General features: G+C 40.4%; 2 protein-coding genes across 3 annotated transcripts; one reads left to right on the top strand and one right to left on the bottom strand.

Annotated features, from left to right (window-relative positions):
* Positions 1-310: 310 nt before the first annotated feature.
* On the bottom strand, positions 311-20,079 carry myofl (myoferlin like). The gene is made up of 52 exons (XM_020097490.2): positions 19,673-20,079; positions 19,265-19,320; positions 19,058-19,149; positions 15,671-15,779; positions 15,371-15,470; positions 14,849-14,985; positions 14,395-14,523; positions 13,961-14,023; positions 13,820-13,870; positions 13,690-13,720; positions 13,471-13,586; positions 13,131-13,257; positions 12,927-13,030; positions 12,770-12,838; positions 12,624-12,667; positions 12,453-12,535; positions 12,167-12,291; positions 11,941-12,054; positions 11,521-11,698; positions 11,035-11,159; positions 10,824-10,933; positions 10,515-10,707; positions 10,231-10,386; positions 9,691-9,822; positions 9,437-9,600; positions 8,875-8,989; positions 7,972-8,074; positions 7,742-7,881; positions 7,494-7,658; positions 7,132-7,219; positions 6,831-6,908; positions 6,498-6,679; positions 6,242-6,400; positions 5,892-6,155; positions 5,629-5,794; positions 5,473-5,543; positions 5,375-5,389; positions 5,197-5,295; positions 4,775-4,903; positions 3,848-4,003; positions 3,642-3,733; positions 3,334-3,504; positions 3,038-3,186; positions 2,757-2,896; positions 2,557-2,645; positions 2,384-2,479; positions 2,124-2,265; positions 1,904-2,003; positions 1,591-1,784; positions 1,400-1,509; positions 1,160-1,307; positions 311-1,072 (listed from the first exon to the last, which is right to left on the bottom strand). Exons 1-52 carry the CDS (start codon positions 19,758-19,760, stop codon positions 1,034-1,036), a joined length of 6,096 nt encoding a protein of 2,031 aa, XP_019953049.2. The 5' UTR covers positions 19,761-20,079; the 3' UTR covers positions 311-1,033.
* Positions 20,080-20,619: 540 nt separating this feature from the next.
* On the top strand, positions 20,620-24,790 carry LOC109631825 (centrosomal protein of 55 kDa-like). Of its 2 annotated transcripts, XM_020090842.2 has the most exons (10): positions 20,620-20,751; positions 21,313-21,487; positions 21,647-21,763; positions 22,403-22,468; positions 22,726-22,876; positions 23,147-23,273; positions 23,370-23,553; positions 23,638-23,712; positions 23,943-24,065; positions 24,526-24,790. In XM_020090842.2, the coding sequence occupies exons 2-10, from the start codon at positions 21,335-21,337 to the stop codon at positions 24,664-24,666; spliced, it is 1,137 nt and encodes a 378-aa protein (XP_019946401.1). In that variant the 5' UTR covers positions 20,620-20,751; positions 21,313-21,334; the 3' UTR covers positions 24,667-24,790. The 2 variants fall into 2 exon arrangements, with proteins under 2 accessions (XP_019946401.1, XP_019946409.1); XM_020090850.2 differs by lacking the exon at positions 23,638-23,712.
* The last annotated feature ends 1,150 nt before the right edge of the window (positions 24,791-25,940 follow it).

Raw genomic sequence — 25,940 nt, 5'->3', positions numbered from 1 at the left:
CGGGATCTGGAGCTGGTATCCCAGCAACTGGGACAGAAAGCAGTTTGGTGTCGTGCAAACTTAAAGGGGGCTGAAAGAGATATTGTAAACTGGGAGGAGGTGGATGACATTTAGAGTTGTTTGGTTGAAACAGTTTACAATTCAAGAATATGAATTTATTTTGAATCATAAACTTCAGGTGTATGATTTCTTAAAACATATGAATCTGTGGTCTTATGAGGCAAAAACCAAATGTTTGTTTTTTGTTGTGAATTTTGTGTTTTTTTACAGAATAATGTTGAATTTCAATCACACCATCATCTTGAGCATATTTGGCAGTTTTAATTGTTTTTATTGTACAAAACTGAATAATTGAATCTCTTTGATTTTGAGTTTGAGGAAAAATTGAAGCAAATGAAGCAAATAAAACACATCACAACAATTGAGCTCAGTATTAACTAAAATAAAGGCCTGAAACATATTTGATTATATTTGGTTGATTCAAATGACACTAGTAAACCTATATTTGATTTTATTCTTTGTTTACTCTTTCAGTTCCTAATTTTTGGCAGCTATGTGACTCAATTGATTTGCTATTATGTCGTGTCTGTTTGAGTTTTTGTATAAAGTTAATTTTAAAAACTCATTTTTTTAAAGTATGTGTTTTAGCATGGATATCGCTCATGTTATGATTGATTGTTTGTTGTTTTATTGTCATAAAGCTTCATATATCTCACCAAACTGTAGCATTAAACAACACTAGAGCAAAATACAACAACATATAAACAATTTCTTTATACAAAACTAATTAAATGATTCTTGACATTCTTGATTTATTTTCTGAAATTGATCATTAGAGAGATTATTATGAAAGGACATATAGTGCAATACTGAGAGTACAAAAACAGTTGCTTCTGATTATTAGAGAAAATGATGGATATCAGCTTGCTATGACATCAGCAGAAAAAATTATTGCATATTTTTGAGGGACAGCGATGATGAAAAATACTGAAGATTCTACTGCAGGAAGACAAACAGCTCCTTCGGAAGCTCATCAAGAGTAAGGCCTCACCATCTTCATTGAGAGGTAATTCTGTGGATAGAAACATTTCAGAGTTACTGCATTAAAAACACTATCTGAACATTGAATGTTTTAGACAAAGGAAATTATTGATCTTACAGGTATAGAGTAGAACAGAACCCCGAGGAACAACATCACGAACAGAAGAAGAATAATTCCGATAAACATCCATCGGAACTTGCGCCAGACTATGAACTTCAAGGTCTTGCAAGGGTTTGTGAACCAGAGGAACGACGTGTCGGGGCGACTGATGAAGACGAAACAAACAGCGACATTCACATAATGTAAATAAATATATAACAATCCACAATCTTATTTGAAAAAAGCTAAATTTCTTACTTAGGCTGGTCCAGTTTGGGATTCATGTTGGGCTCATCTCTTCCTTTCCCAGCAGGTCTCTCCTCCTTCTCCTTCTCCTCTATGATTTCCAAGGTCATCTCTACTTTCCCCTGTGAAATTTTGAAACCCATATTTAAACCGACCAGGGAAAAAACGTAAATAAAAACAATACCCTGCGGACAAAAACATACACTCAGCACATGTTTCCCGTCCTGCTCCATCACACATGGCCACCAGCCTCGTACAGACTTCTGAGAAAAGAGCGAGTTGGGTTGAGGTTTCTTTGAGAGGGCTGACCCTGACATCTCTGGCAACATCTTCAGGCTGCACTTCTCTGGGGTCTTAGCCGGGGGGATCAGATTGAGTAGGTCCAGTTCAATTGATCCTGTGACAGAGAGGATGGAAAATGATTGTGTATATCATTATGGAGCACACATCACAGTAAACCCCTGTCTGTCTGGTAATGTCTTAAAATATGGTAAAAAACAGAAAATGCTTTTTCACCTAAGTAGTCATCCAGGGAGAACTTATCATTGTCCCATATCTGGATGATTAGTTTAGGAGGAATCCGAAATTCAGTGTTGTCCAGATTCCAGAAGTGCTCCTTTAAAAAACAGACACTCACTTTATATCATTACTAGAAATGATATTGTCACACAACAAATGTTCTGGTTATGAAAAACAACCCCTAAATGCCTTGTTCCTGATTCGTGCTTTAACTCACTTTCCTGGAGACAACACACAGCTGCTCCGCAGGCAGATAGTCAAACCCAAAGATGAACCTCCAGTTGAAGTTTCCGTCACCGTCCAAGGATCTGTAGTGGACATCGGTCTTCTGCTTGTCCTCCTCCATCCCTGGCATCCATCTAGGTAACATGGTGATATTTAAATCATATAAGCTCAGTCCAAAATGCAGAAGAAAAAAATATTTTAATAAAAACATGCTCAGAATGGTGAAGGTAACAGGTGGGAAAAGTATTTTACCCCTTCACATAGATGTCACTCATGTTTTCTCCAATGATGTTTGTTTCATCCAGAATTACTTCAGTTGTGTTCCAAACGATGGCCCGCAAGGAGTACCTGTTTCAAATACACTATTATACTCCATCGTTCAATTCATTAAGTCAACATATTTGATTTGATAAAGACTCTCTTACTTCATGGGTTTGCGTGGAGTGATTTCACACGGAGGCCCTGGCATACCGAGGTTCTTGGGGAAAATGTCAACCCACATTTGAATTTGTCCCTACAGTGAAGGAAAAGGATGTGACATTTAAAGAAAGCTATTGCACAACAACATCACACATCTTAATTGTATCCTATAATAGTTATAGTATGTAACTGCTGTTGTTTAAACCTGGGTCAGGTTGGGCTGGTGGGAGCTAAACAGGGTTCTCGTCTCCACGTGTTCTGGTACCAAGCCCTGGTTTCTGAGGACGTGCAGGGCCAGTCTCTCTCTGTCTGGGCCCAAGTGCTGGTGCATCACAGTGTTTGCCTCTGCAGAGGGTGTGACAGACATTCATGCATTGACGTATGATCAATTATTAGCATAATATAACATAACTCTACGACACAAACTAAAAACAAAGACAGATGTTATCATTCTTCAAATGAAACACAGTGACAAACAATACCAACCAAAATCTCGCAGGTAGTATTCTTTTCCTGAGAAAGTCAGCGAGCTGCCATCTCCCTCTGTGCGTGGAGGAGGAACACCCCGCACTTTGGCCGTGTTCTCGAGGATCTGAGACGGCTTCAGCTGGTCTCTCCACTTATTGATCCCTGATCTGCAAGAAAATGAACCGTCTATCTCATTTGAACCTCACCGAAAGTATAATGTGTGAGAGAAGACGTCAAGGTAGTTGTAGGATGTGTCATCGTACAGAGGAGTTGGTATTTGTAGCCATGCAGAATGATAAAGTGAGCATACTCACACACAGTACGTCTGTGGCAGGCCACAGCAGGGCCTGAAACGAGACAGGAGTCTGTTCTCCAAATCGATGATCGTCTCACCCACTTTTTCATCTCTGCTCAGTAAGTCGAAGTCATACACAGCAATCTTCAGGTCCTTGTCTTGTGGCAGGAAGCAGGACAACTCAAACATCCTGGACAAAAATGGAAGACTTATAGTGTTTTTTTATTTTTATTTATGTTATTACATAAATTTTAAGTTATTCATCTACATTTGAACGTCTAGAAAATGAGCAGGAGGTTATTTGAGCTGGTCACATCACTGTCTTACCTCCCAAACTCTGGATTAAGGGTGTTTGGTTTATAGTTATCTCTGTCATCCAGTGTTTTCCTCCCCAGTGCAATCTTAATGTACGGGTCACACTGAAATGAGAATGAAAAAAATATTGTGTTTTTTCACAGCAGTTGAGACATAAATGTAAAGAGGGGTTTGTCACTAAACCAGGGAGATCAGATATAACTTCATACTAAACTCACCATGCCGTTTGTGTCCTTTGGCTGCAGATCAATACAGCGGACAACATATATTCTGACCAGGCACTCCTGAGGCCCGCTCTCAGGAAGCTCTCTGAACTGCCTCTCTGGCGTTGCCACCCCTGGATCATCTGACAGTGGGTAAATCTTGAATGATCCCTGTTCAGCAACAACAAGGACCATCCAGTTAATAATACAACACCTTTTCATGTTGGGGCACAACAGCTCCAGATCTGAGGCAGTAAATTGTAACGTTAATATTCCCCCCAAAAATTGTAGATAATAAATGAAACTCTGCACTTTTTCTAATTCTAAATGTAGATTTACTGATAATGTGCTTACAGCAAGCTTTATCTCACAATGATTACAAATCCTAGCAATATAGAGACAAATATTTTTACTACTACTACAAATAAATATCACAATAAATCAACCAAAGTTATTCAATGCTTTATTCCTGAGAATATGTAGGTCACTCAGTGCAGTCTGGGCTGTTTACCCAATTTTAGCTGGCATTAATTATTAACTATATTTGCTACAAAACAAAGAATGAGCCAGACAAGCCAAAGTAAGTTTCAGTGTAAGCTGAATGTAATGTAATGACAAGCTGAATTCATCATTCAGGACGGGATGAGAGTTATCAAGAGGTACTATACAACAAAACAAAACTATTCCCCTACAGACATAGCATTGTGAGGGTATATACTTAATGCAATTTACTGGACTTATGCCACTGTGTATAGCTGAGGTTGTGTCATTCCCTAAAGCAAGGACCAAATCCCTATGCTAACGTGTTGCTGAAAATTTGATTTTAACTGAAGTGTTTACATTGTCCACCAGAGGGCAGACAAAAGCTATGCAACAGTAAACTGTTCACATTACAAAGGTTCAGGTGTAAGAACAAGCTGAGCGACAGTGATGCTCTGTTACCTTGAACTCTCCCACCACCGAGGGATCTTCTTCCTCGTCGTCAGTCTTTCCTCGCTGAAGTTTGAAAGTGCTGCAGAAATCAGTGAGTCCCTGGAACTCTTCAACCTCCTCCAGTTCACATTTGTACACCTGATAATCACACAACAGTGATGCTGACATATTACAGATTTTAAGTTACGAATGAGATATGATGGACTCAAACATTATGTGTGGCTCCTAAAATAAAATAATATTTTGCTATATTAACTCAGGTTTCAGATCAGAGTTCACATGAAGATATCACAGAACTCACTCCCGTACCTTCCTGATGCTTGACTTCAGCATGAGAGTAAATCTTTTGGTTTTGGATATTTATAACACAAAATTAAGATCAGATTAAATCAGTTCTTGTGTTTTCACAATATGCGGGGACACATTCTCACCTGCAATGTGTCGTATCGTTTTTTCATGTAAGGCCCACACTTTTTCTCCTCTCCAATAGAGGCAAAGAACTTGCTCCACCAGTCTACGGCCTCCTCCTCCTGCACATCGGAGATGAGACTTAGTATTTTTGCAGTTGATAGTGATCAGTAGATTATTTGTAGAAGAAGAATTTCTTACCTTTTCTGCTTTGAGCTACAAGGTGAGAAGCAAACAAAGAGTCCTTATTTATAAAAGCAATAGATTGTTCGATAAATGAATTTAGTGGTGACATTTACCTCAGCTGTCATGATGGGTCTCTCCTCAATGTTTATGATGACATCTCCCTGGGCAGCAGCGATCATTGCCACTGCAGAGTTCATGGAAAATTATCAAATAAATATTCTCTGTATGTAGCTGAGTGTGTAAACATGTGTGACAGTCCATGCATGTACCTCTAGCAGACATGCAGACTTCATTGTTAATCTGATACGGGTCACAGCGGAACTTGTCCAGGCAGTCGATGGTGCACTGACCCACGACAGGCTTCCTTCCAAATGGTCGGTGATCGATTACTTTCAGCACAATGGGAGGGGTGTACATCTCGTCTTTGGGAAGGAGCTAGGTAAAGAACAGGATAATCAACATGTTTAGATGTTTACAGGTGGCAGGATAGGACATGTTCTACTTTGACTCCACAGAGTAGTGTGGTCAGTACCACTTTGAGCAGGAGCACAGATCCAGGGAAGTTCGGGTTCTTTTTGAAGTTCTTGATTACAGCAGTTTGAACAATCTCTCCACCACATTCCACAATCAAGCTGGGAGAGGAAACTGTGGCCAACTGGTAGGTCTTCATGTTCCTCAAACCCCAAGTCAAGACCTCTACCACAGTGAGCTGCACCACAGGCCTGATCCCCTGGGGAACCATGTAGAGCTTCTCCCCCCATCGAGGAGGGGCCAAGGGCATATCTCCCTGATTAGCCTGTAGGGTAAAGCACAGCATCACCTCCTGCATTTAGATCCATAAAGCTGAGTTGCAATATGTTTATTTGTACATGTGTTCTGTACCTTGTCCTTCAGCAGGAGCTCAGCAGCGAGCAGAACCTCCCCTGCACTGCAACCCTTTTTGGTGACTGGGAACCACAGTAGCTTCGGGGTGACGGCCACACCGGGATTCAGTTTCACCACTGGGGGGCACGTACAGCAACCCATAGGCTCATCATTGCCCTAGTTTAAAAAGTGCAGCATCACACAAGGAATTAGTGAAGCCTGGTTAGAACTCTGTATGATTCTGTGAGTTTGGCAAAATAAACACTCAACATACAACTTGATCACTGTCATAAAGCTCCAAGACCACATCCGGAGGGTTGCGAGCGATTGTCTGTGGGTCTCCGTAGATTTCAATGTCCTCAAAGATGAGAGTCTGGTCCCATGTGGGGTTCAGAGTGGTCTTAATAACTTCTGTGGTCTTACTCACATGCAGGAATGACACATGAGCGTAGGGATCTGGAGAAGACAAGGGTAGTGTTTGACTGAAACGACTGACTCTTTAATGAAATATTTACTTTGGTAAATGGTGCATCATGAGTAGAATTTATTCCTATTGACCTGGTTTCTATGCAAATACTTGGTCATAAATAGAATACTTTGTTTGTACCTGAGAAGCTGTCTTTGTCCATGGCACAGAGATTCCTCGCCTGATACACGTACACCCTCAGGTGGTAAATGTAAGACTCTGGAGGAAGATGATTGTTTTTATCATCATGCCAAACTGTGTCACCACTAAAAACAAGATAATCTCACAGGATACCTGCGACACAGCTGATAAGACACTTGGACATATTTGTCCAGGATATACTTTATGATTCAATGTTATCTTGCATTAGTCAGGAAGTTTAAAGTAACAGAAGGTCTTTCATCATCACCAGGAATTCACTTTATCTGACCCATCTACTTACGGCTAAAGTGGCAGGAAACAGTGGGCGAGTTGCCACCAAATCGTTTGGTTGCATCCGCTTTACTGACCTTCTCATCAACATCAATCCCCTGTTGACAAAATCCAGAGTGAGTTGGTTAAAGGAAGAATTCATAGCAAACATTTGAGCAAAATGAAAATGAAACTTAAAGAAAATAATGCAGGACTGAAAGAAGTTGTCGGACAGGATCAGACAGATGCAGAAGAATAACGACAGGATATGACTCACATGGTATTACTGTACATAACTTGTCTTCATGTCAACTGCCTTGGAATTGGACAACGTTCAAGAATGTGATACATAGTATTTAGCAACATTACTTAGAGGGGTTAAGTAAAACTCACTAATGCCCCTTCCAGTCCGAAGATGGCGGAGGCACCGATGCAATCTGACGGGACCATCTTTCTCCTCCAGCAGCGGCGGCGGAACGTGTCAGTGGAGCGCTCCTTCCTGTGAAACTTCCATCCAATCAGGGAAGAGTATTCCCAACCTTCAACTGATTCTCGTCGCTATGCAAGATACAAGCAGGATAAAGGACTGAGAAGCTGAAATCTCTCCAATCTACTCTTTTTCTCATCTACCACTTCCTCACTTCAACAACAGCCACTTTTTCAGATGTCTTCTTCCTTGGTCTTATGAGTCTCTTCCTGCGATGGACGTGGTACATCTTCTCTGCTGCAACCCAGGATTTGGGCTTATCATCAGGAGGAATGGTAAGCCCGTATTCCCAACCTAAAACCAGGACACACAGACATGCACACAGACCTTGTCACAGTACTTCAAACATGAAGATACTAATCTCAGTCTCTGAGTTCACGTTACCTTTCTCATCCACAGCTTTGTTGCTGTCAAAGCTCCACTCATCCTCCCAGGTCCATCCAGGAGGACAATCAAAATCTGCTGGGCTCTGAACCTTTTCTCCGTTCTGCACAACAGAGACTCTCTTTTACTCATTTATGTCAAGTATATTTGTAGCAGTACAGTTATTAGATCCAGTTCTTTTGGGTTCTGTTAATAAACTCTAAATTAGTTTATTTCAACAGTGACTGCTATTTGGTTGGTCTAAGGAAATATTTTCAATAGTACATGCAAATACAAGTTGATCACAGCTTCCCAAAAACAAAGATTTAATTTCCAATACTATTAATAATAATCAAAAACTTTAAACCAGCATTACCAGGTTTTCTTTTACTTTACTCTTGTTTTTGGTCTCCAACACCAACTTCTGAGTGAAAGGTTTGTTTTTTGTAAATTCTTCACTGTGTTGATAACCTAGTCTCTGACTTTGTTTAGAGCTGAGTGAGTAGTCTGCAGTGGGTTTATCAGAGATTTTTCTTCAGTGTAAATAACTGCCTGCTCTGTCTTGAATCAAAAAAGCTGTTGTGGCTGTGGATGCTACATCATTCCAAAGATCTGAGGGAGCTGCTGATTAGCTGACATGGGACCCCTTCTACATTAACTGTAAAGCAGTACAGCAGCTTTAAGTTGATTTAAGTGTATGTTCAGACAAAAATCCCAAAGTTATAACATAATAATAAGTAGCCCTGATGAAATCTACACACCAGAGCCAGACACTGGGCCATATGTGCGACACTGTCCTTAGTATATAATAGCACAAAAGAGACTGATAGCATCACAAGCATGACTCTACAGGATTTTGGTCTCGTTATCTTCACCCACATTTTTCACATCGTGTCTCAAAGCTTAACTGTGTGTTTGTCGTACCACGTCTGTGTAGGGCTCCGCAGCAGGCTTCCACTCTCCACCAGGGAACCGTGTCTCGTTCTGAAAAACCTCATCTGTGAACTCTTTGTGGCCGGCATCTGCTTCTGTCAACAGGCTGTAGAAAAAACAGCACCACTGTAAACACAAGTCAATGACTTCCAGCAAGTCGGGACCATGATTAACAGCTCAGGAAGACTGGGATCAGAGAGAGCTAAAATTATTTACACAAGCCTCTGTGGGACAATGTAAGCACTCCAGAAGTAGGAGGCACTGACGGAGAGAGGGACCGAGACCTCCTTAAACCAAAACATCGGATGAAATTCCTTTTCATTTCCTTTTATTGTGTTTATGATGTGCACCTGAACTATGGTTGGCACAAGCACTCATTGCGACTGCTGCCAGTTAACAGAGGATAGAGCTAAAATTGAACAGGATTCAAGAGGGTGCTCAACAGGATGTTTGTACTTGTGTACAAGTAATGAATCATGCAGTTCTGTGTAAGTGCGTGTGTGTCTGTGTATGTGCGTGCTTGTATGTGATGAAGTGATCTAATTAAAGTTACCATCGCTCAGGGTCAACAATCCAGTCTTCCTCCCATTCCCATCCTCGTGGTGGCATGAAGCATTCTTGTTTGAGTTTCACTTTTCCAGTCACGTCTGAGAATTTATGGCGACCGACCAGTCCAGTGGTTCCCCACTTTCCAAGCACATGAGCCTGGTTCTCAAACTGCAGGGAGAAAACATCTGAGGAACAATGTTTTACACAAAGTAAAGGGGAACCCACACATGTTAAACATTGTGTGTAAAGCCATTATACCATTTCAGCATACACACTGAAGCTCCCCTCTGAAAAGCTGTTGAACTTCTTCTCATGGGCAGAGAGACCGAGCCACATGTTGACCCGCAGAAGAACAGGGATCTTCACACCTTTGTTTTTGTCCATGGGGTACTGAGGAATCAGATGTAACTTTTTTAGTCATTGATGAAGTTTATGATTAAAAACAAATGAAAACTGTAATATAGTACAATGAACAGCCAAATAAGTGAAGGGCCTTTGCACCTTAGAGAGCTTTTGTGTTCACTGATTTGTTGTATGGCAATAGTATAATAATATTCAATATATTTTTTGACATACTTTCATACAGATTGTTGAGTTAATGCATCAAACTTGTATCAATTTCCTAAATCCAGGAAGCCAATTTGAGGAATACAGGACTAAGAAATAGAAAAGAATGTTTTCATGATTGCAGTAGGGTTATTATTATCCTACTTAAGGAAAATGCTCAGGTCAAACTTTTGAGATGCAACATCCTGAGACATGGTCTATTGAGAAATCCCTGCAATGTTGGTCTTGTACCTGCATGAAGATGGTCTGGGTTCTTCCACAGTGTTTGCCACAGGCTTGTTGGCTAAAGTTGGAGTAGAGGATCTGGTTGGCTGGGACTCGGGCAAAAGCCACGCGTTTCTCTCGTCTCAACATCCAGATGATCACATCTGGCATGCTGTTCTGAGGCTAATAGAGGCACAAAACATTTCACTTATATAATTTATATATGATGTCTTTTTGGGTTACTCAACATAGTTGCTTGAAGGGGAAGACTCAGGTAGTAAACATTAAAGATACATGCTACGATTTCTTACCTCTTCTGCCAGCTGCTTGATTCTGTCCAACCAGTCTTCAATGTCACTGACAGTAGCCCTAACGTCTGTGGCCTCTTCTCTCATGCGAGTGGCCATTTGTGTGATATTGGCAACAGCAGCATCACGCAGATTTTTAATTTGGAGGTCCAGTGCAGTCACGTTGGGTTGGCCCTCCATCACCGGAAGCTTCAAACTGTCAAAACAGAGACAAGTTAAACAAAAAGAATCAAATCTTTTGTCTTGTGATAAGTTACACTGTGGTGTTACAACCCACAGGTCCAGTGTATGATCTGTCATGTTCTGAATCACCCATTAAGATCCTCAATCATGTGGTTTATGAGTTTTAGCCAAATCTCTACCAGACGGGGATCTGGCATCTTGGCTAAGATGGCTGTCTTTAAAGAGGTGAGGTGGGATTCCTAAAATAAATCACAACAGATGTAAGATTATTTTTACCAGTCATACTTCCTGTGTAGATGTGCAATATTCAGGCCAACACGTGACTGTGACTTGTTCTCACCAGTTTCTCAGCAACAGAGAGGAGAACGTTGACAGAGTCCAGGCGGTGGCTGATGTCTTCCCAGTATGATGTGAGAATCACTACCGGCTTGGTGTTAGCCCAGGGAAGGTAATAGTAGTGATTACCTGAGGTACACAACATAAATACACAATCACTTTAAATACAAGTTGTGGAGTCTTACTCTCATGAGAGTTATAGTGTGAGGAACAGTTTAACTAAAGAAATGTTGCACTTCAGTGGACGTTTTATACATTTTACTGATAATTGTTTGTTACATTGTTGTAAAAATACCATTAACATGGTAGAAATTATATATGGTGCATTTGCATGATGCTCATACAAAATGTGCCCTTCTTATATTAGACGACATAACTGTTTGCCTCATGATGATGTTGGAACCTCAAAACAGGTTTGTGGGCTGAGAACATGTAAAAACATGTAGTAAAGTTCGTTATTTCTGAAATCCTTGCAGACGTCTTTTCATACCATCAAACACAGCAAAGCTGTACCGGGTGGTGGATGCCAGGGGCTTGCAGGTGGAGTCCAGCTTGTTGCCGTAGTTACCGATGCTGACCTCGAACTGAATTGGTTCCCCCGGCTCTTGGAGCATGCATGCACTGTGGAACACGGCACACAGAGAGTACTTTCTCCTGCGCTGGTATTTCTACAAGTTAAAAAAAGATAAGTCATTAAAAGGTTTAGGCAGGAATATTTTTGTTTTCCCCTTTTCTCACTCTGTTTCCAAACAGCTCTTGTGCTAGAAACTGATCAATATTTTCTGTAGGAAACACTTAAGAAGGACACTGATGATATTGTCTAACATATTTAAAACCTTATGTCTTGCATCTTAAGAAAATGAAATCGAGAAGGACACAACAGTAATTATAGTAGGACAGGTTTGTTTACCTGAGCCACCAGGATATTATCAGAGGGGATGTCTTCAACATTTTGGTCGATCTTTCCATCCAGCTGAGTGGACAGCTCAACAAGGACCCTCCCCCTGTATGCAACCCCTTCCCCCTACAACACATCCATTGAAAAACCTCTTGTTTACAATTTCAAGATAAAGTTGAAATATCTTGTGTCTATTTTCAGTTGTGAACTCTCAGCACTGCTGATGGGGTGGTATTACCTTGCCAAAGTTGAGTTCCTCGTATGGGTCAGGTAGGCCAGTGAATTCTCTGGGGCTACCGTACAAGTTGACATAACAAGGACCAAAAGCTGGAAGAAAACCAACTTCTGATTCTGCGGTGCTCGCTGTAAAACAAAGATGCATTTTTAAATCAATTTAGACAGTTTCACGTATCTATCTAAGTATCTACCATGTCGCTTGGAATGAGGTTAAACTTATTATTGCAGAGTCTGCAATATCTAGAACACTGATTGAAAACATTCATTCATACAAATGCCATGATTACCGTCAATCTCTCCACCGGAGGAAGACATCTGGCTCAGATTCAAAAATGATGTCCCTATGGCATCATTCCTGGTAAGACGATCCCTGCAAATAATGAATGGTCATGTCAAATACTGGTTATGATATTACTGCCGCTTGTGAAGCTGTGTATAAATGAAATTGCATCTCTTACCAGTCATACATAGTCAGCTTGATGCGCTCACAAATGGACGGGAACTGCAGAGGCAGAATCGTGTGTTAATAAGTGCTAGAAGTTAAAACGTTTTTTATTATTTGAAGTAAGTTCATTTGACTCCTCTGTATGTGCATCTTTAGCACCTTGACTTGGAGATTGATGAGTTGATTCCACTCTGGATTTGCATTTTTCTCAATGGTTTTGGTGCACAACTAAAACCAGAAAAAAGATCACAACTTGAAAATATTCCCACAGCAAGAACATTTCAAAATTTTTTCCTTTTAATTACAGAGAAAGTACCTTCTTCCCAGCAAAGCTGACTTCCAAATATGGGTCCACCAAGTTTTTCCGGTCTCCATCCCCTCCAAAGACGTGTTTTACAGTCTGAGCAAAGGCGTCATCCACTGCAACATGAAGTAATCCATAAGTAGGAATTCTCTGAAGGGATCTGAGTTCATTACCCAGCAGGGTGTGGAAAACTTTATGACATTATAGGTCACTTACTCTGTGGCATATCCTCTGCACGGTAGACTTTAAGGCTCAGAGTAGCCGATCGCATTGTGACACCAGCTGGCACCAGAAGATTGCTTTCTATGTCGTCCTGCTCCTCACTTATTTCTTTCCTCTCAGACTGGAGGAAGGGAGGAGAGGAGAGAAGAGAAGAGAAGAGAAGAGAAGAGAAGAGAAGAGAAGAGAAGAGAAGAGAAGAGAAGAGGAGAGGAGAGGAGAGAAGAGAAGAGGAGAGGAGAGGAGAGAAGAGGAGAGGAGAGGGGATGAGAGGATACTTTTCAGCACTGAAATGTTTCTGTAGTTAATAGACAGGAATGTAATGGTGAATAAGTACCGGTGGCTCATCTCCAATGCCAATGACAATGATGCTGACTTCCAAGTAACCTCTGGCCCCTGAGCTGGAGTCATCAGGATCACTCAGGAGAAGCCATTTCCTCATTATGGCATGATCTGAACATAGTATAATATTGCACATGTTCAAATATTTACTTATTATTTGTATAAACAAATTTGACTTTTTTATAGACATTGAAATTTACACGGAAACACTGACCTGGTTCATCATAAATATAGCCAACATCCAACTGGGTAAAACAGGAGAAAAATGATTAGGAACAACTGAAATCTGTCACAACTCTAATCTAGATAAATCGCTACAGACAACAACACTTAAATTGGAATACCTTGAACTCTCCCATTAGACTGTCAGATCTGAGGGAGAAGGAGTCATAAACCTGTCAAGGAAAGCCAGGCGCACAGCTTTAACAGATGCAGAATTTTAAAAGCATACATTTATTTGTATTATAGATAAATAATCTACGAACCCGAATTCTAATGCTCTCGTCGAACAGTTCTGATGGGAGCATGTTGACATTGTAGAAAAACATCTGAAAGACAGAAGAAGCCATAAATGAGTAATTATTTCTCCTTTCACTGCATGAACAGTATAATATGATGTCTGACGCGCTTTATTATCGTGACTGTGACAAATGTTTACAAGTCATTAATCTGAGATGATTATTCTTTGGAAAAAGCTGAGGGTGAGGGAAGACAAAATTGAAAAAAAGTGAATATGGAGGAGAAAGTTAAGGACCGAAATACCTCAGAAGGTTATTTAAGCTGGTGGGGATTAGATGGCAAAGACTGGAGGGAACAGACAAGCAAGGTAAAAGGCACAAGTAGAGGAAGTAATCATTAATATATTTATTTTAAGAAATTAAAGTGAAGTAGTTCTGCATAGCGATGCATGGATTGTTACCTCATCGAAGAACGGGTTATTTCCTCTTCTTATTCGAGTCCTGTGAGTCTGTCCGCATGTGTTCACCTTAACCACTGGCTTGATGTTGTTGCCGGGCAGCTGTCGACCCTTGATAACCCGAACGCGGATCTGGACATTGCAAGCATCAGTAAGGCAGCTGAACAAACAGCACATCCGTTTATCTGGTTCTTTTTTGAAAAGGCACCATTTTGGTCGACAAATGTATTCAGTATAGACAAAAGGCTGCACAGAGAAGTTTCTGGGCCTGTTATGGGAACAGAAATATGAAGAACAAATGGGTGTTGACCTGTTAAGAAGTGGAATTATCCCAGCCTTCAATGTGAATTTACACTGGTGCAGCCTGCTGTCATTCATGTGATTAACAGTAAGAAATTCCCTCTAAACTGGCATTTGTGATTATCCAGGAACAGAGTAATCAAAACTTAAACAATACCTGGAAGTCCTGAGGCTTCGTGGTCAGGGCTCTGTGCGTCTTACGGCTCACACGAAGTGGCTTGTTGTTGTGCCTTCCAGGCTGGTTTGGCAAGGTGGGCATGTGTGCTTCTCCCTCCTCACCCTCATCACTTTGGCCTGTCACAATTAACACATTAAAAATACTTGACATGCTAATTTCTCAGCTGGATCTGGATCCACCTTAAATAGACAGCATGCACCCTCTCATTGGTTCTTGTTGACAATAAGCACAGATAATAATCCCACAGAACAGCAGTTATAAGGAAATCTCAAAACTTCCCAGAAACTATAACTCAGTTCAGGCCACTGGAACATAATCAGGTAATGTTTGAGTCCAAGTGACAAGTGGTAAAAATTTGAAAAAAACTAAACAAAAGACAGACTTGATATATCATGTTCAAGAACTTTGCTGTGATCCATTTACTGCTACTTTTACTTTATTATACTGTTTATATTATATATAATATTTATTATAAATATATATATAAAACCGTCTACTCACCATCATCCACATTATGAGCCATGTTTCCATCTGGCTGCTCATTCAGGTTTGGTGCGCTGTTTTTAGGTGGATCATACTTAATGAGCAAATCAATGGTTGCCTGAGAATAAAAAACAAATTTTCTCAATTAGCATTTTCTTCTCTGCTGTACAGTTTATATCTGATAAATAATGACATGTTGCAGAATTCAGCAAATTCAGCCACTTCCTGCAGACCTACACAGATACCAGGCATTATCTGCTGCCAGAGCTGGAGCTGCCTTTGTCTTTAAATTGCAACGTTTAGGACAATGTTATTCACCCCAGTCGCCTGTTGCTTCTCATTGATCAGCGGCACGTTCTTGGATGGGAGGGACTTCGTCTGACCACTGGCCAAGTCTCTCAGAGAGATTTTTGCCGAACCGATGAGTCTGAAAAGCAATCACAGAAACATTCCTTTGCTCAGACGATGGTGCGAGCATGAGCAAATGAATCATTACAACTGAAAAGAAACAATCACATGGATGGGTGGCTATAGAAACACCAAGGTTTGCATTGATTACACAAGCTGTGACAAACTTGTGCAATTCTAACATGAGGGAATTAGATGCCATGTTTGTGACTGTAATTTCTGGCAGTTTTGGATATTTGACGGTTTCCACTTCCCAATTTTACTTCTTATATTATGACGAACTGAGCAACGACACCTACATTGTTACTTTGTCTTCCAAACAGATGTCATGTAGCCACAGTGATTAATAACTGTAATGGATTGCAACACTTCAGAAGAAGACAAACATGAACACCAAGATTTTAATTGATTGATTAATTGCAACCACAAATAGAGGCTATGAATTATATAGTATATATAATTTATATATAGTTATAAAATCTGCTTTTCCAATGTGAGCGACAATGTCATCATTCGAGAGGTTTGAGACTTTGCATGAGAAGGACCTGCTGGTTACACAGGGGGAAAAAGAGAACAAGAAAAAAAAAAAGGAAGATGGAAACAATTAACATTACACAAGAATGTGTTGGGCAGTCTGTGCCCAGTTGAAAGCACACTCAGGCACAGTCAGGCACAGTCATACTCATGATTATGCTCTGACACTCTCTCATTCTCAAAACATATGATCGAACATGGTTAGGGAAGGAACCTTTTAGCTATCAAGGGCCATTTCAATTTGTATAACATCTTTCCAGGGCCAAGTGCCTTCCATACTAAGAGTAAATCACTCTTTAATGTAATGGGTGGAACTACTCTCGACAAGAAGTCTGCAGTCAGATGGTAGTGATGGTGATGATGGCACTCGTAGCTCGTTTCGCGCTGTGGCCGGGCTGTGTGCCCCCTCCCTCAATAAACATTTTTTTCAGTCTCTGCATAGACAACTCATTGTATGGGGTCTATGTTAGCAGTGAAACCAAAGCAGAAAGACTTTAACGCCGTATACTTAAGCATTTGTCCATTTATCGCAAGTCATATCGCCAACGCAATATTCAGCGTCAACGCATATCACATGTTTTCCTAATATCATGCCGCCCTTATGATAACACACCAGCGAGGCAAACTTGAACCAGGGGAAGGTTGGTGAACTGAGCTCGGAGCTAATTGTTGCTTAAACGGCTAAACAAATACATCCCGTTCCTTTTGTTTACTTTTCATGTTCTTAATCCTCTCGCCAATTGCCCTTCAGGAGTTTTGAAAACTCAGCACCATATTCAGATATCATAGCAGACTTTTGTTCAAGGAAAATACACAATGTTTGCATACAATCCACAATTCTACTTTGTTTAGCAGTTCCGCATCTGCAACACGGCATGTCTTCACACATTCTCTGAGGTTTCACCCTCTTAGCTATTAGTGTACTAACCACAAAATTTGCCAGGATAACAGTTAAAAAAATTTTTTAAAGTGCAGTCTCACGTAAGCCGCTTGTTGGAAACCTAAACTCCTCTGAAGAGTATTAACTTTGTCCTTGTAACTCAAGGTTCAAACAACATGTTTTAGTTTAAGATTTTAGTTTTTCATCACTTCAACCACGTCCCCACATATTAGGCCCACTGGCGACTTTACTTCAACAGAATAGTAATAATAATAATCATGTGTAACCTTCCTCATCTAATTCTTCATCTAAGACACAAAACAGTATGGATCTTTATTAACCCTGACCCTGACCTGACAGGCATACAGCCAGAACGGACCGCCATGAGTCTTCTGCTATTTTATCTTACTTTCTTTTAGTACAGAGAAAAAATCGCATATCTTTTTTGGTATGATTTATTTCTGAAGCTTCCCCTGACAATGGTCAGTTGAAGAGGAAATGTGGTATTCACTGTCCCTGCCACTACAAACAGTACAAGCTGGTGTACAGAGATTAAGATTTGTATACATAACTAACACTCCTATGAAGCTAGAAAATAAACTCTAGTTGAATTTTAGTTTTAAGTATTTGGGTCGGCTCCAGAGCAGGAAAGAGAAAACGACATTTTAACTGCAGTGAAAGAGCCAGTGGATGGTGTACCCGGTAAACTGATATCTTTTCTATAATAGATACATATCACTTTCAAAAAGCGTATTTTAGATAACTAAAAAGCCAACGGATCATTCACTGCTGGGAACAGACTTGATCAAAAGTGTGCATTTCCCTTTTTTCCTCCAGAGTCAGCATGATACTTTTGCAAAGAATTACAGGCTGAACCACTGCCAGTCCCCACAGATGCTTGCCAACAACAAGCCAGAGCAAGCTCTCTCATTCACCCAGATGTAAGCAACACCAAAGGGATCATGGAAAATGTTGTACGTGCATGTGTGACCAAAGTGGTCAACCCTCCATCCTCACCCTCAAAATACATCATCACAAACAATCACTCACAGGAGACAGATGAGGTATGTCATTGGCATCTTGCATGCACTGAGAAAAACAGAGTGACTCAGACTCAGAATGTACAAAATGTAGTGAATATAACGAAAACCAATAGAAAATTAAGCAGAGTTACACATCTCATCCATGTCAGTGTGAGTCTGCAGAGGGGAAAGTTAATAAAGAGGCTATCTTTTCCTTTTAAGGCAACATTCCCTCTGCTCGAGCTGGAGCACAGTTGTGAGGGGGACAAAGCCCTGTGCATACTGGCACTGCAAGTCTTGACATGATCGTGGTGAAGTTTAAAGATGGTGCTCTGATCCTTGGGAAAAGATCATAATAACTACTGAATGTTGTCGAGCTAAGAACCGCTGAGCATCAAGCACTTCCACAGATTTTATTCACCTTCTCAAAAACTAAAACTCTGACATTCAGTGGTTTTCACTTTCAGTCGTTAACTGCTTTAACTGATATAACAGAAGTGTGAGGTGTGGAGGGGATCTTTACTTAGAGGTCAGTCTCAAAAAATGCAGAAGTGAAATTAAATGGATCCATAACTTCTTGTAGAGGGCCGGCTAAGGGTGGTGTATTTATTCTCTCCACATTAAATGTTAAGAGCACATCTGTAAACTTTTTTAGCAGAACACATGTCACATCATGTCAAGACTGATTTTTCTCTATGACACATCCAAAACAGCAGGAGTTAAGCCACAGCACTTTACAATCATGGCAAAGTAAAAATAGCACAATCGTGTATATAAGGAATTAGTGGTGCAGTGATAGTCACATTATATGACACATGCAAATGTGACCATTTGTCAGGGTGATGCTTGTCATGCACTTACTTATCTTTGCCAATTGTTTCATAGTCTTTCACCACCACACTGATGAATGAGGATGGATCCAAGGAGGAGCCTTTCAGATTAAATTCGAGCACCTGCAGGATAATGACAGGGACAGGATTAGTTTCAACCCCTGTAATAACAGCTTGCTGGTCATTAATCGTTCGCTATGAAGCATTTCCATGCACTGAAACTCAAGTCATCACTTACTTCATTCCACACAGGATTCAACTCGTTATCAATCGCTTTGGTTTTCTTCCTCTCATCTGTAACCAAAAAGGAAAATATATTTTACTGGCATGAGAAAGTTTGAGAGGGAACAAAAAGTACAAAAGGAATGAAATAGACAAATAGATAAATAAAGCCAAAGCTCTCTGTAAAGAAGTATTGTCCTGACATTATAAGGATGCAGACTTTTATAAATCACTGCCATAAAGACAATGATACATAAACTGATGCTATTTTTTTAAAAGTCATCTCCTGATCCTTAAGGATGACAGGAATACATGAAAGTTGGATAGAAACTGAAATAGTTGGTGCACCTAATTGAGAGAAGTCTTCTCGGAGCACAAAGCAGTTTACCGAGGAGGAAATAAGAAAGTTAAATTGATCTCTCACCTCTGAAGGTAACCGTAGCTATCGGATCTGGGTTCCCTAGTTTCTTTTTGGGGATCCCACTGGCGGACTCAACAACGACCCGCAGCATTTTTCAAGTAGAGTCCAAGTTTATTCGCAGAAAGAAAACATGTTGAGCTGCTGTGACACGGGGAGTTTCCTCTCAGGAGGAACTGAGACAAAGATGAGGAGGAGAGGAGGGCAGCTGCTCTCATGAGTCACTGAACCATTCACCAGCCAGCCGAGCAGCTGCAGTCACCATGCGAGAGGAACGAATCAACTCTGAAGGTTCTCATCATCTTCTCACAAACACTCTCTGGTTACAGCTTTGAGACCAACGTGCTGATCAACATGTGGATTCATCCTACATCCAGGTGAACGGCCTCCCCGGTGCTGCAGCGCCTCCCAGTGGCAGTGTTATGAACACCTCCCCTGCCTAGTTTCCACGTCATCATGTTAACATGTCACCAGTGTTGTGGAATATTAATAAAATAAATAACTAATAGTCTGATCCCAGATCAGATTGTTTCACATGGCCACCAGTCAATCAAACAATTATATAATCATCTAATTCAGAATAATTTGATGGTTAGACTAGATAGATGTTTTTTTTATTATTATTCTATGAATGCTTAAGATGAAGGTAGGATATTTATTTATGATGATTTTATTGGTAGAATTTTTTGGCTGGTTTGTTTTTGCTTGCTTGTGTTCTTCTTCTTCTATGTTTTTATCATTGTAGTGATGGACGTCCAGTGCTTGTTGTAGCTTTGCGAATTTTATATTATAAAATGAATCTGTGTAAAACACAAAAAAAATCTCCTGTAACTACTACTAATGATAATAATAATAATAATAATAATAATAATAATAATAATAATAATAATAATAATAATAATAATGAAGGACAAACTACTTTCATGGCAGAATATCCCACAAATCCGAGTTGTCTGGAACGCAGCATAAACTGGTACTGACTGGTGACGTCACGGTTTGTTGCCGGGCACCTGCAGCAGAAGAAGAAGAAGAAAAATATAAGTTAGACTTCACTTTGTTAGACTTCGTGATACTATCTATTTCTGGTAAGTTGTTCATTTGATTAATTTTAACTAACGTATTTAATTTGACCCAGAACTTAGCCTGCGCTACCATCCCTATTTAAACCTGTTCTTACTCCAGCTAACATTAGCTAGCTCGGCTAACCACACGAGGTGCTTCTCTGTGGACGATAACGGCGAAGAAAAAAAAAACACCTTCACGTACCAACAGTGACAATCGAGCTGTTTCTGTTGAATATTTTATTACTGGCTGAGAAAATCCAGCATCCAATGTCCATCTTCATCCAGCTAGTGAGTGTGTAACTTTCACCAGTAGCGAAAATGTATTAAACTGATGTGGGTCAGCGCAATACTGAGTCCTGGTCCATGTTGGGCTTGAGGTTGAGCCACAACAATTCAAAAGTTGCTTTTTAAGGCTGTTTCTAATGTTTCTACAATACCAACACCTCAGGACTCATGTTAACATACAGTGGAGTTTTGAATTAAAACCTGACACAGGTGATAACTTCAAAATCTTAATTTGAGATTTGTGTGCTCTCACGTATGTCTAAGATAAGTTGTTTTTGTCTGTATTGTCTCTTGTAGCATTTGTGAACAGGTGACAGAGATGGCCGCCTCCAAGTGTAAAGGTTTCCCCAGGAAGAAGCGCAGCTCAGAGCTTGATGTGGTTGTGAGCAGCCTGAGGAAGGAGAACGCCTTTCTGAAGAAGAGCCTGGTCGGGTTATCTCGTCAGCATTGCGATCATTACAAGCTAGTGGAGGTAAACTTGCTCAAACTTTCAGTCTAACTACTAGTTGACTCATATCAGCATTAAATGCTCGTACAGTACTGTAAAGTCCGTAAACGTGTTTCCAATGAGCGCTGTGTACAGTGATTGTTTCAGTGTTTGACGTTCTCTTTCCTCTGTGTCTATATGCAGAGATTACTGAATCTTGACACTGCAAAGCTGGATAATTCTCAGCAGCTGACGGACAAAGACGAGAAGACTGCCTTGCCATCAGAGCTGAGTAAGAGAGAAGATAACCTGACAGACGCAGTGAGTACGGAGAGAGTATCTGGTTATGCCAGAAAAGTTGAACAAATTGAGAACAGGCTTGTGTGCATTTCAACTGAGTCAATTTCTTGAGAGAAAAGTTGCCGGGAAGAAGGTGCAGTATACAGTAATAAAAGTGTCTCCTAGAATTCATTATATTTGGCACCTTATCCATTATAGTGTAAGATGCTATGCAATAAATAGATATTTTGATTTGTCATTATAGGAAAAACCAAAAAAAGTCTCAATAAGCCATGACGGTTTAGTGGTGAGCCAGCACAAACAATACCAGGACCCTGAAATCAGTGTAGATTAATGGGATTCGGCCATCATTCCTTTTATCAATTAAAACTGCTTTACTTTCTGCTGCAGGTCAAAATGTCTTCTCTGAGACAGACCTATTGTGTTGCTGCTTAGGGTGTTGGATTTGTCTCTTACCTTCTCTGTCCCACTAGATGGCAGCACTTGTTTACAAATGCCTGTCTTGCATTTAGCGGTGGCAGAGGTTCCAACACATTGAAGCTCTAAATCCTGTTTTTTTTAGGTCCTTGTGCTGAACTGTCAGAATGTAATCAAATATACTGCTATTAATCTGCAAACACTATGTGTGAGTGTGTGTTGTATTTTATTGTTTTCTATTAGGACTTCAAGTCAGATGAAGAGGCCTCCAACACCAGAGTAACAGAGCTCCAGAATCAGCTCAGAGATGTAAGCACTTTGTTGTTACTGCACAGCTTGAAAGGCTCTCTACCATTTGTATTTTCTCAATCAACACTAAATTCACATTTCTGTATTTTGTGTTACTTAGTTTCTACTTTGTGTCCATTTGTTTGTCAGTGAGGCCGTGAGCCTGTGTGCAGAGTGAATGTCTTGAAGAATGTGCTCTGGGGCCATCCCCCTGGCACAACTCTGTTTCTTTCTGTCTCCATTTTGTGCTTCTCATTCTTTTTATTCAATCCCCCGAGGCCTTGGAGTGGAACAAGCAGTGGCTGGATTATGACCAGCACAGAGTTGCCTATGTGAGGGCCATTATGGGCAAAATGTTATGGCTGGAGAAGCAGCTGAATGAAGCCAATCTGTCTTGCTCAAAGAAGCACAATGAAGACCATTCAGATGGTGAGCAAGAGGGGCAGTGGGCAGTTGGAACTCAACACTGGGGCAACAAAGGGCAACAGACTGTCACAACAAGGTTTTTAAGATATCTAGATTACACTGGCATAGCCTGCTGCATGGCAGGATATGCAGCTCTGCCCTGCATTTAAAAAAAAAAAAATTAATACTACATTGTGCATGTATTAAGCTGTATCTAACTTTGGTGATTGCATATACAGTTGTGGAATCTCTTCCTGTTTTTTAAAATGATTTTTATTCGCTCTCTCATTATAGATCAGAAGCGAATAGGCCAGATGCAGGAGTACTATGAAAGACTCTTACAAAAAGCCAAAGATGAGCTGGAGGTGCTCAGAGAGCAGGTCAACATCACCCAACAGAACCTGACAACAACCCAAAACTGGTAGGTCTGCTCAATGTGTATGTATACATGGTCTCATTCAAAGTTGGAGAAGGTTGGGATGTTAGTCGGCCACATAACAGAAAGGTTGATGTGTAGGTGCAAGGAAAGGGAAATAGAGTTGGAGGAGCTCAAGCAGCAGCTGCATGCTACAGAATTGAGTGGACAAAGTTCACCAGAAGATCAAGAAGAGGATGAAGTAAAACAACTGGCAGATAAGAACAAAGACCTCAGGAACAGGCTGGATGAAGAGAAGCGCAGGTCAACTAACTCTGAGCTGCAGGTACGTCTTTATTGAATTACTTTATTGAAAATTACTCAGGAGGAAAGACATGAAATGAAACACCTTAAGCCTCGCTTTTCTCAGGTGAATCTCCTCCAGAAGTTTGTGTTAAATCATCAAAGTGCAGACCAGGAAAAGATTGCAGATCTGGAGCGTCAGGTACTCTATGAGATTTGATTCCTTGAGGGCTGTTGCTAATCCACCAACTCTTTATGATGACACAGTTTAATTGCACTTTGTGGAAACTTGACAACCTCTTTGCTTTCCTTCCAAGGGGAAGTTATTCCTCACATAAGCAAATAAATTTTGGGAATTCTTGATTTATTAAAAAAATATGCCACCCAAACCTGTACAGTATTATAGCTTGACTGCATTATTCATCTTAAAAGATCCAGATTTCTACACAAGACCTTGAGGATGAGAGACAGGATTGTTCACATTTAAAGAAGCAACTGGTCAAAGTCCTGAAGTTGCTGAAGAAGACTGAACGCCAAGAGCCAAAAACGACAGAGGTTAGCATTAATAGATCAATTGACTACATTTGTATTTAGCATTAGTGATGAAACTCAAAGCTGCAGCTATTGATTTTTTAAACTCTGGGCCAGAGAATTAAGCAGAAAACTGATAAATCACCTTGTAAAGTTGTGGGGAATGTTGGAAACAGTTGTTTCCACTGACATATGCAAGTCAATATTCACTGCCCTTTTAGCTATGTTTGGATCTCCACTTACTCCTGAGGGCAATATCTGACTCTTCAGCTGCTAAATGCTCAGTTTTTACCGAAAAACAGGTCTGAAGTTGATGAAAACAATGTTGTTGGCTAGAAAATCTAAATAATGACCCCAAATAGTCTAAACTGCTCTTCATATCTAAGGGGATATGCATATTCTGCATGTTTGACAGTGTGAACAACACCTTGCACATCACAGTCATCTGATTGTCAATCATTATAAAAACTTTGCCCCCTCCCAGCTCTGCAGAGACTACGTGACAGCCTCCGCTAGCACAGACTTGCTGAATGAAAGCTCCCTGGAGTGTCCCTGCTGCAAGGCCGACTATCCTGTCAGTCACTACCAAGAACTGATGAAGCACATAGAAGTATGTTTCGAGTGAGCTGCGCCTCAAACCTCTGCAAGTTCTGCATGTTCTTCTATGATGATATTGATATTGATGTTTGAGCCATACTGTTCAAGTAGAAGTAGAAGTTCAAGTTAATAAACTACTGTGTTCAGTTGAAGAGGGTGTGATTTTTGCTTTTCAGCCAAGATTATAAATAAAGATTTTCAAGTCAAAGATTTAATTTATTCACAACTTTATTAGTTTATGACAAACTACCTGAAAAGCTGATAACATGTTGTGTGATGCTTTGTCACATCATACTGCTGCAGGTCCTTGATCCTCCCAAGTTCTCACAATGTTCAAACCAGATGAATAGCTCAAAACAGCTTGTGGAAGTTAATCCCTTTCCAGTCCTATTTGAGGCCATGGATTAGTATTGCAAGCAAACATTATAAGGAGTCGGAGGTCTGCGCAGTGGCTGTAGGCTTTGTAACAGGAACATGACACCAAGGGCTAACCTAGTCTAACAGCTTATGAACAATATGCCAATATGGTTTGGACACCTCTTAACCCTCTGTACTTTTCAGAAACATTTTCATAGACAGTGAGAATATGAGCTTAGCCTGTCTGAGAGCCCGGTCAAGAGGGGTTTTCTCCTGAGGCCGTGTAGATTATTATTAACACCAGACATAACAAAAATACTGTCAGAGGACAGAGGAAATACTTGTGAAATACATTAATGTAAACATTTTTAAATCAGTTATTATGAAATGAGAAGCCTATTTTAGGACAGACTGATCAGTTAGTGTATCACTCATTAGGAAGTAGAACGAGTTATCTTACACACCATTAATTAATAGTGAAATCTAATTAATTTTATCCCTGCAGCTAATTTGAGATTTATGCAGCATTACTGTTCTACAGGTGCACTGAGTGTAGAACTAGGATTAACCATCAGAAAGGGTCGCCTCAGTCTCATTCAACAACAGACTAGCGTGTGTTACAATTAAATCCAGAGCTCCTCATGGGAGGATCCACAGAGTCAAAAGCATGCAGAAGCTGAGATTGACAGCCTATTGTTGGAACAGAACAAAAACAGACTACAGTTATGAGCGTGGCCTGTAAAACCATTGGGACAGAGCAGAAACAATTGGAATGTTAATAGAGATAAAACAAAAAGCACAATTGTGTCTGATGCCGTTCATACCCAACTAGATGAACGTATAAAACTGCCCTCTGGAAGATGCTTTCACACCAAATGGGATAAAGGTTTTCACTGGACTAGAATTGTTGCCTGTATTCTAATAACCTCCATCAGGGAGGTTATG

Source organism: Paralichthys olivaceus, chromosome 14 (genome assembly GCF_024713975.1).
Source record: "Paralichthys olivaceus isolate ysfri-2021 chromosome 14, ASM2471397v2, whole genome shotgun sequence".
NCBI classification, from domain to species: Eukaryota; Metazoa; Chordata; class Actinopteri; order Pleuronectiformes; family Paralichthyidae; genus Paralichthys; species Paralichthys olivaceus.
Note: the sequence above shows the minus strand (reverse complement) of the source record. Positions and strands in the feature narration are given on the sequence as shown.

What these genes read in the sequence shown, in the direction of transcription:
- myofl (XM_020097490.2), bottom strand. Translation starts at nt 19,760, where the DNA reads ATGCTGCGGGTCGTTGTTGAGTCCGCCAGTGGGATCCCCAAAAAGAAA. An exon ending in AGCTACGGTTACCTTCAGAG is followed by an intron (nt 19,321 to 19,672) that starts GTGAGAGATCAA and finishes TTTTGGTTACAG; the next exon opens with ATGAGAGGAAGAAAACCAAA. An exon ending in ACGGGAAACATGTGCTGAGT is followed by an intron (nt 1,510 to 1,590) that starts GTATGTTTTTGT and finishes AAAATTTCACAG; the next exon opens with GGGAAAGTAGAGATGACCTT.
- LOC109631825 (XM_020090842.2), top strand. Translation starts at nt 21,335, where the DNA reads ATGGCCGCCTCCAAGTGTAAAGGTTTCCCCAGGAAGAAGCGCAGCTCA. An exon ending in CAACTAACTCTGAGCTGCAG is followed by an intron (nt 23,554 to 23,637) that starts GTACGTCTTTAT and finishes CGCTTTTCTCAG; the next exon opens with GTGAATCTCCTCCAGAAGTT. An exon ending in AAGAGCCAAAAACGACAGAG is followed by an intron (nt 24,066 to 24,525) that starts GTTAGCATTAAT and finishes GCCCCCTCCCAG; the next exon opens with CTCTGCAGAGACTACGTGAC.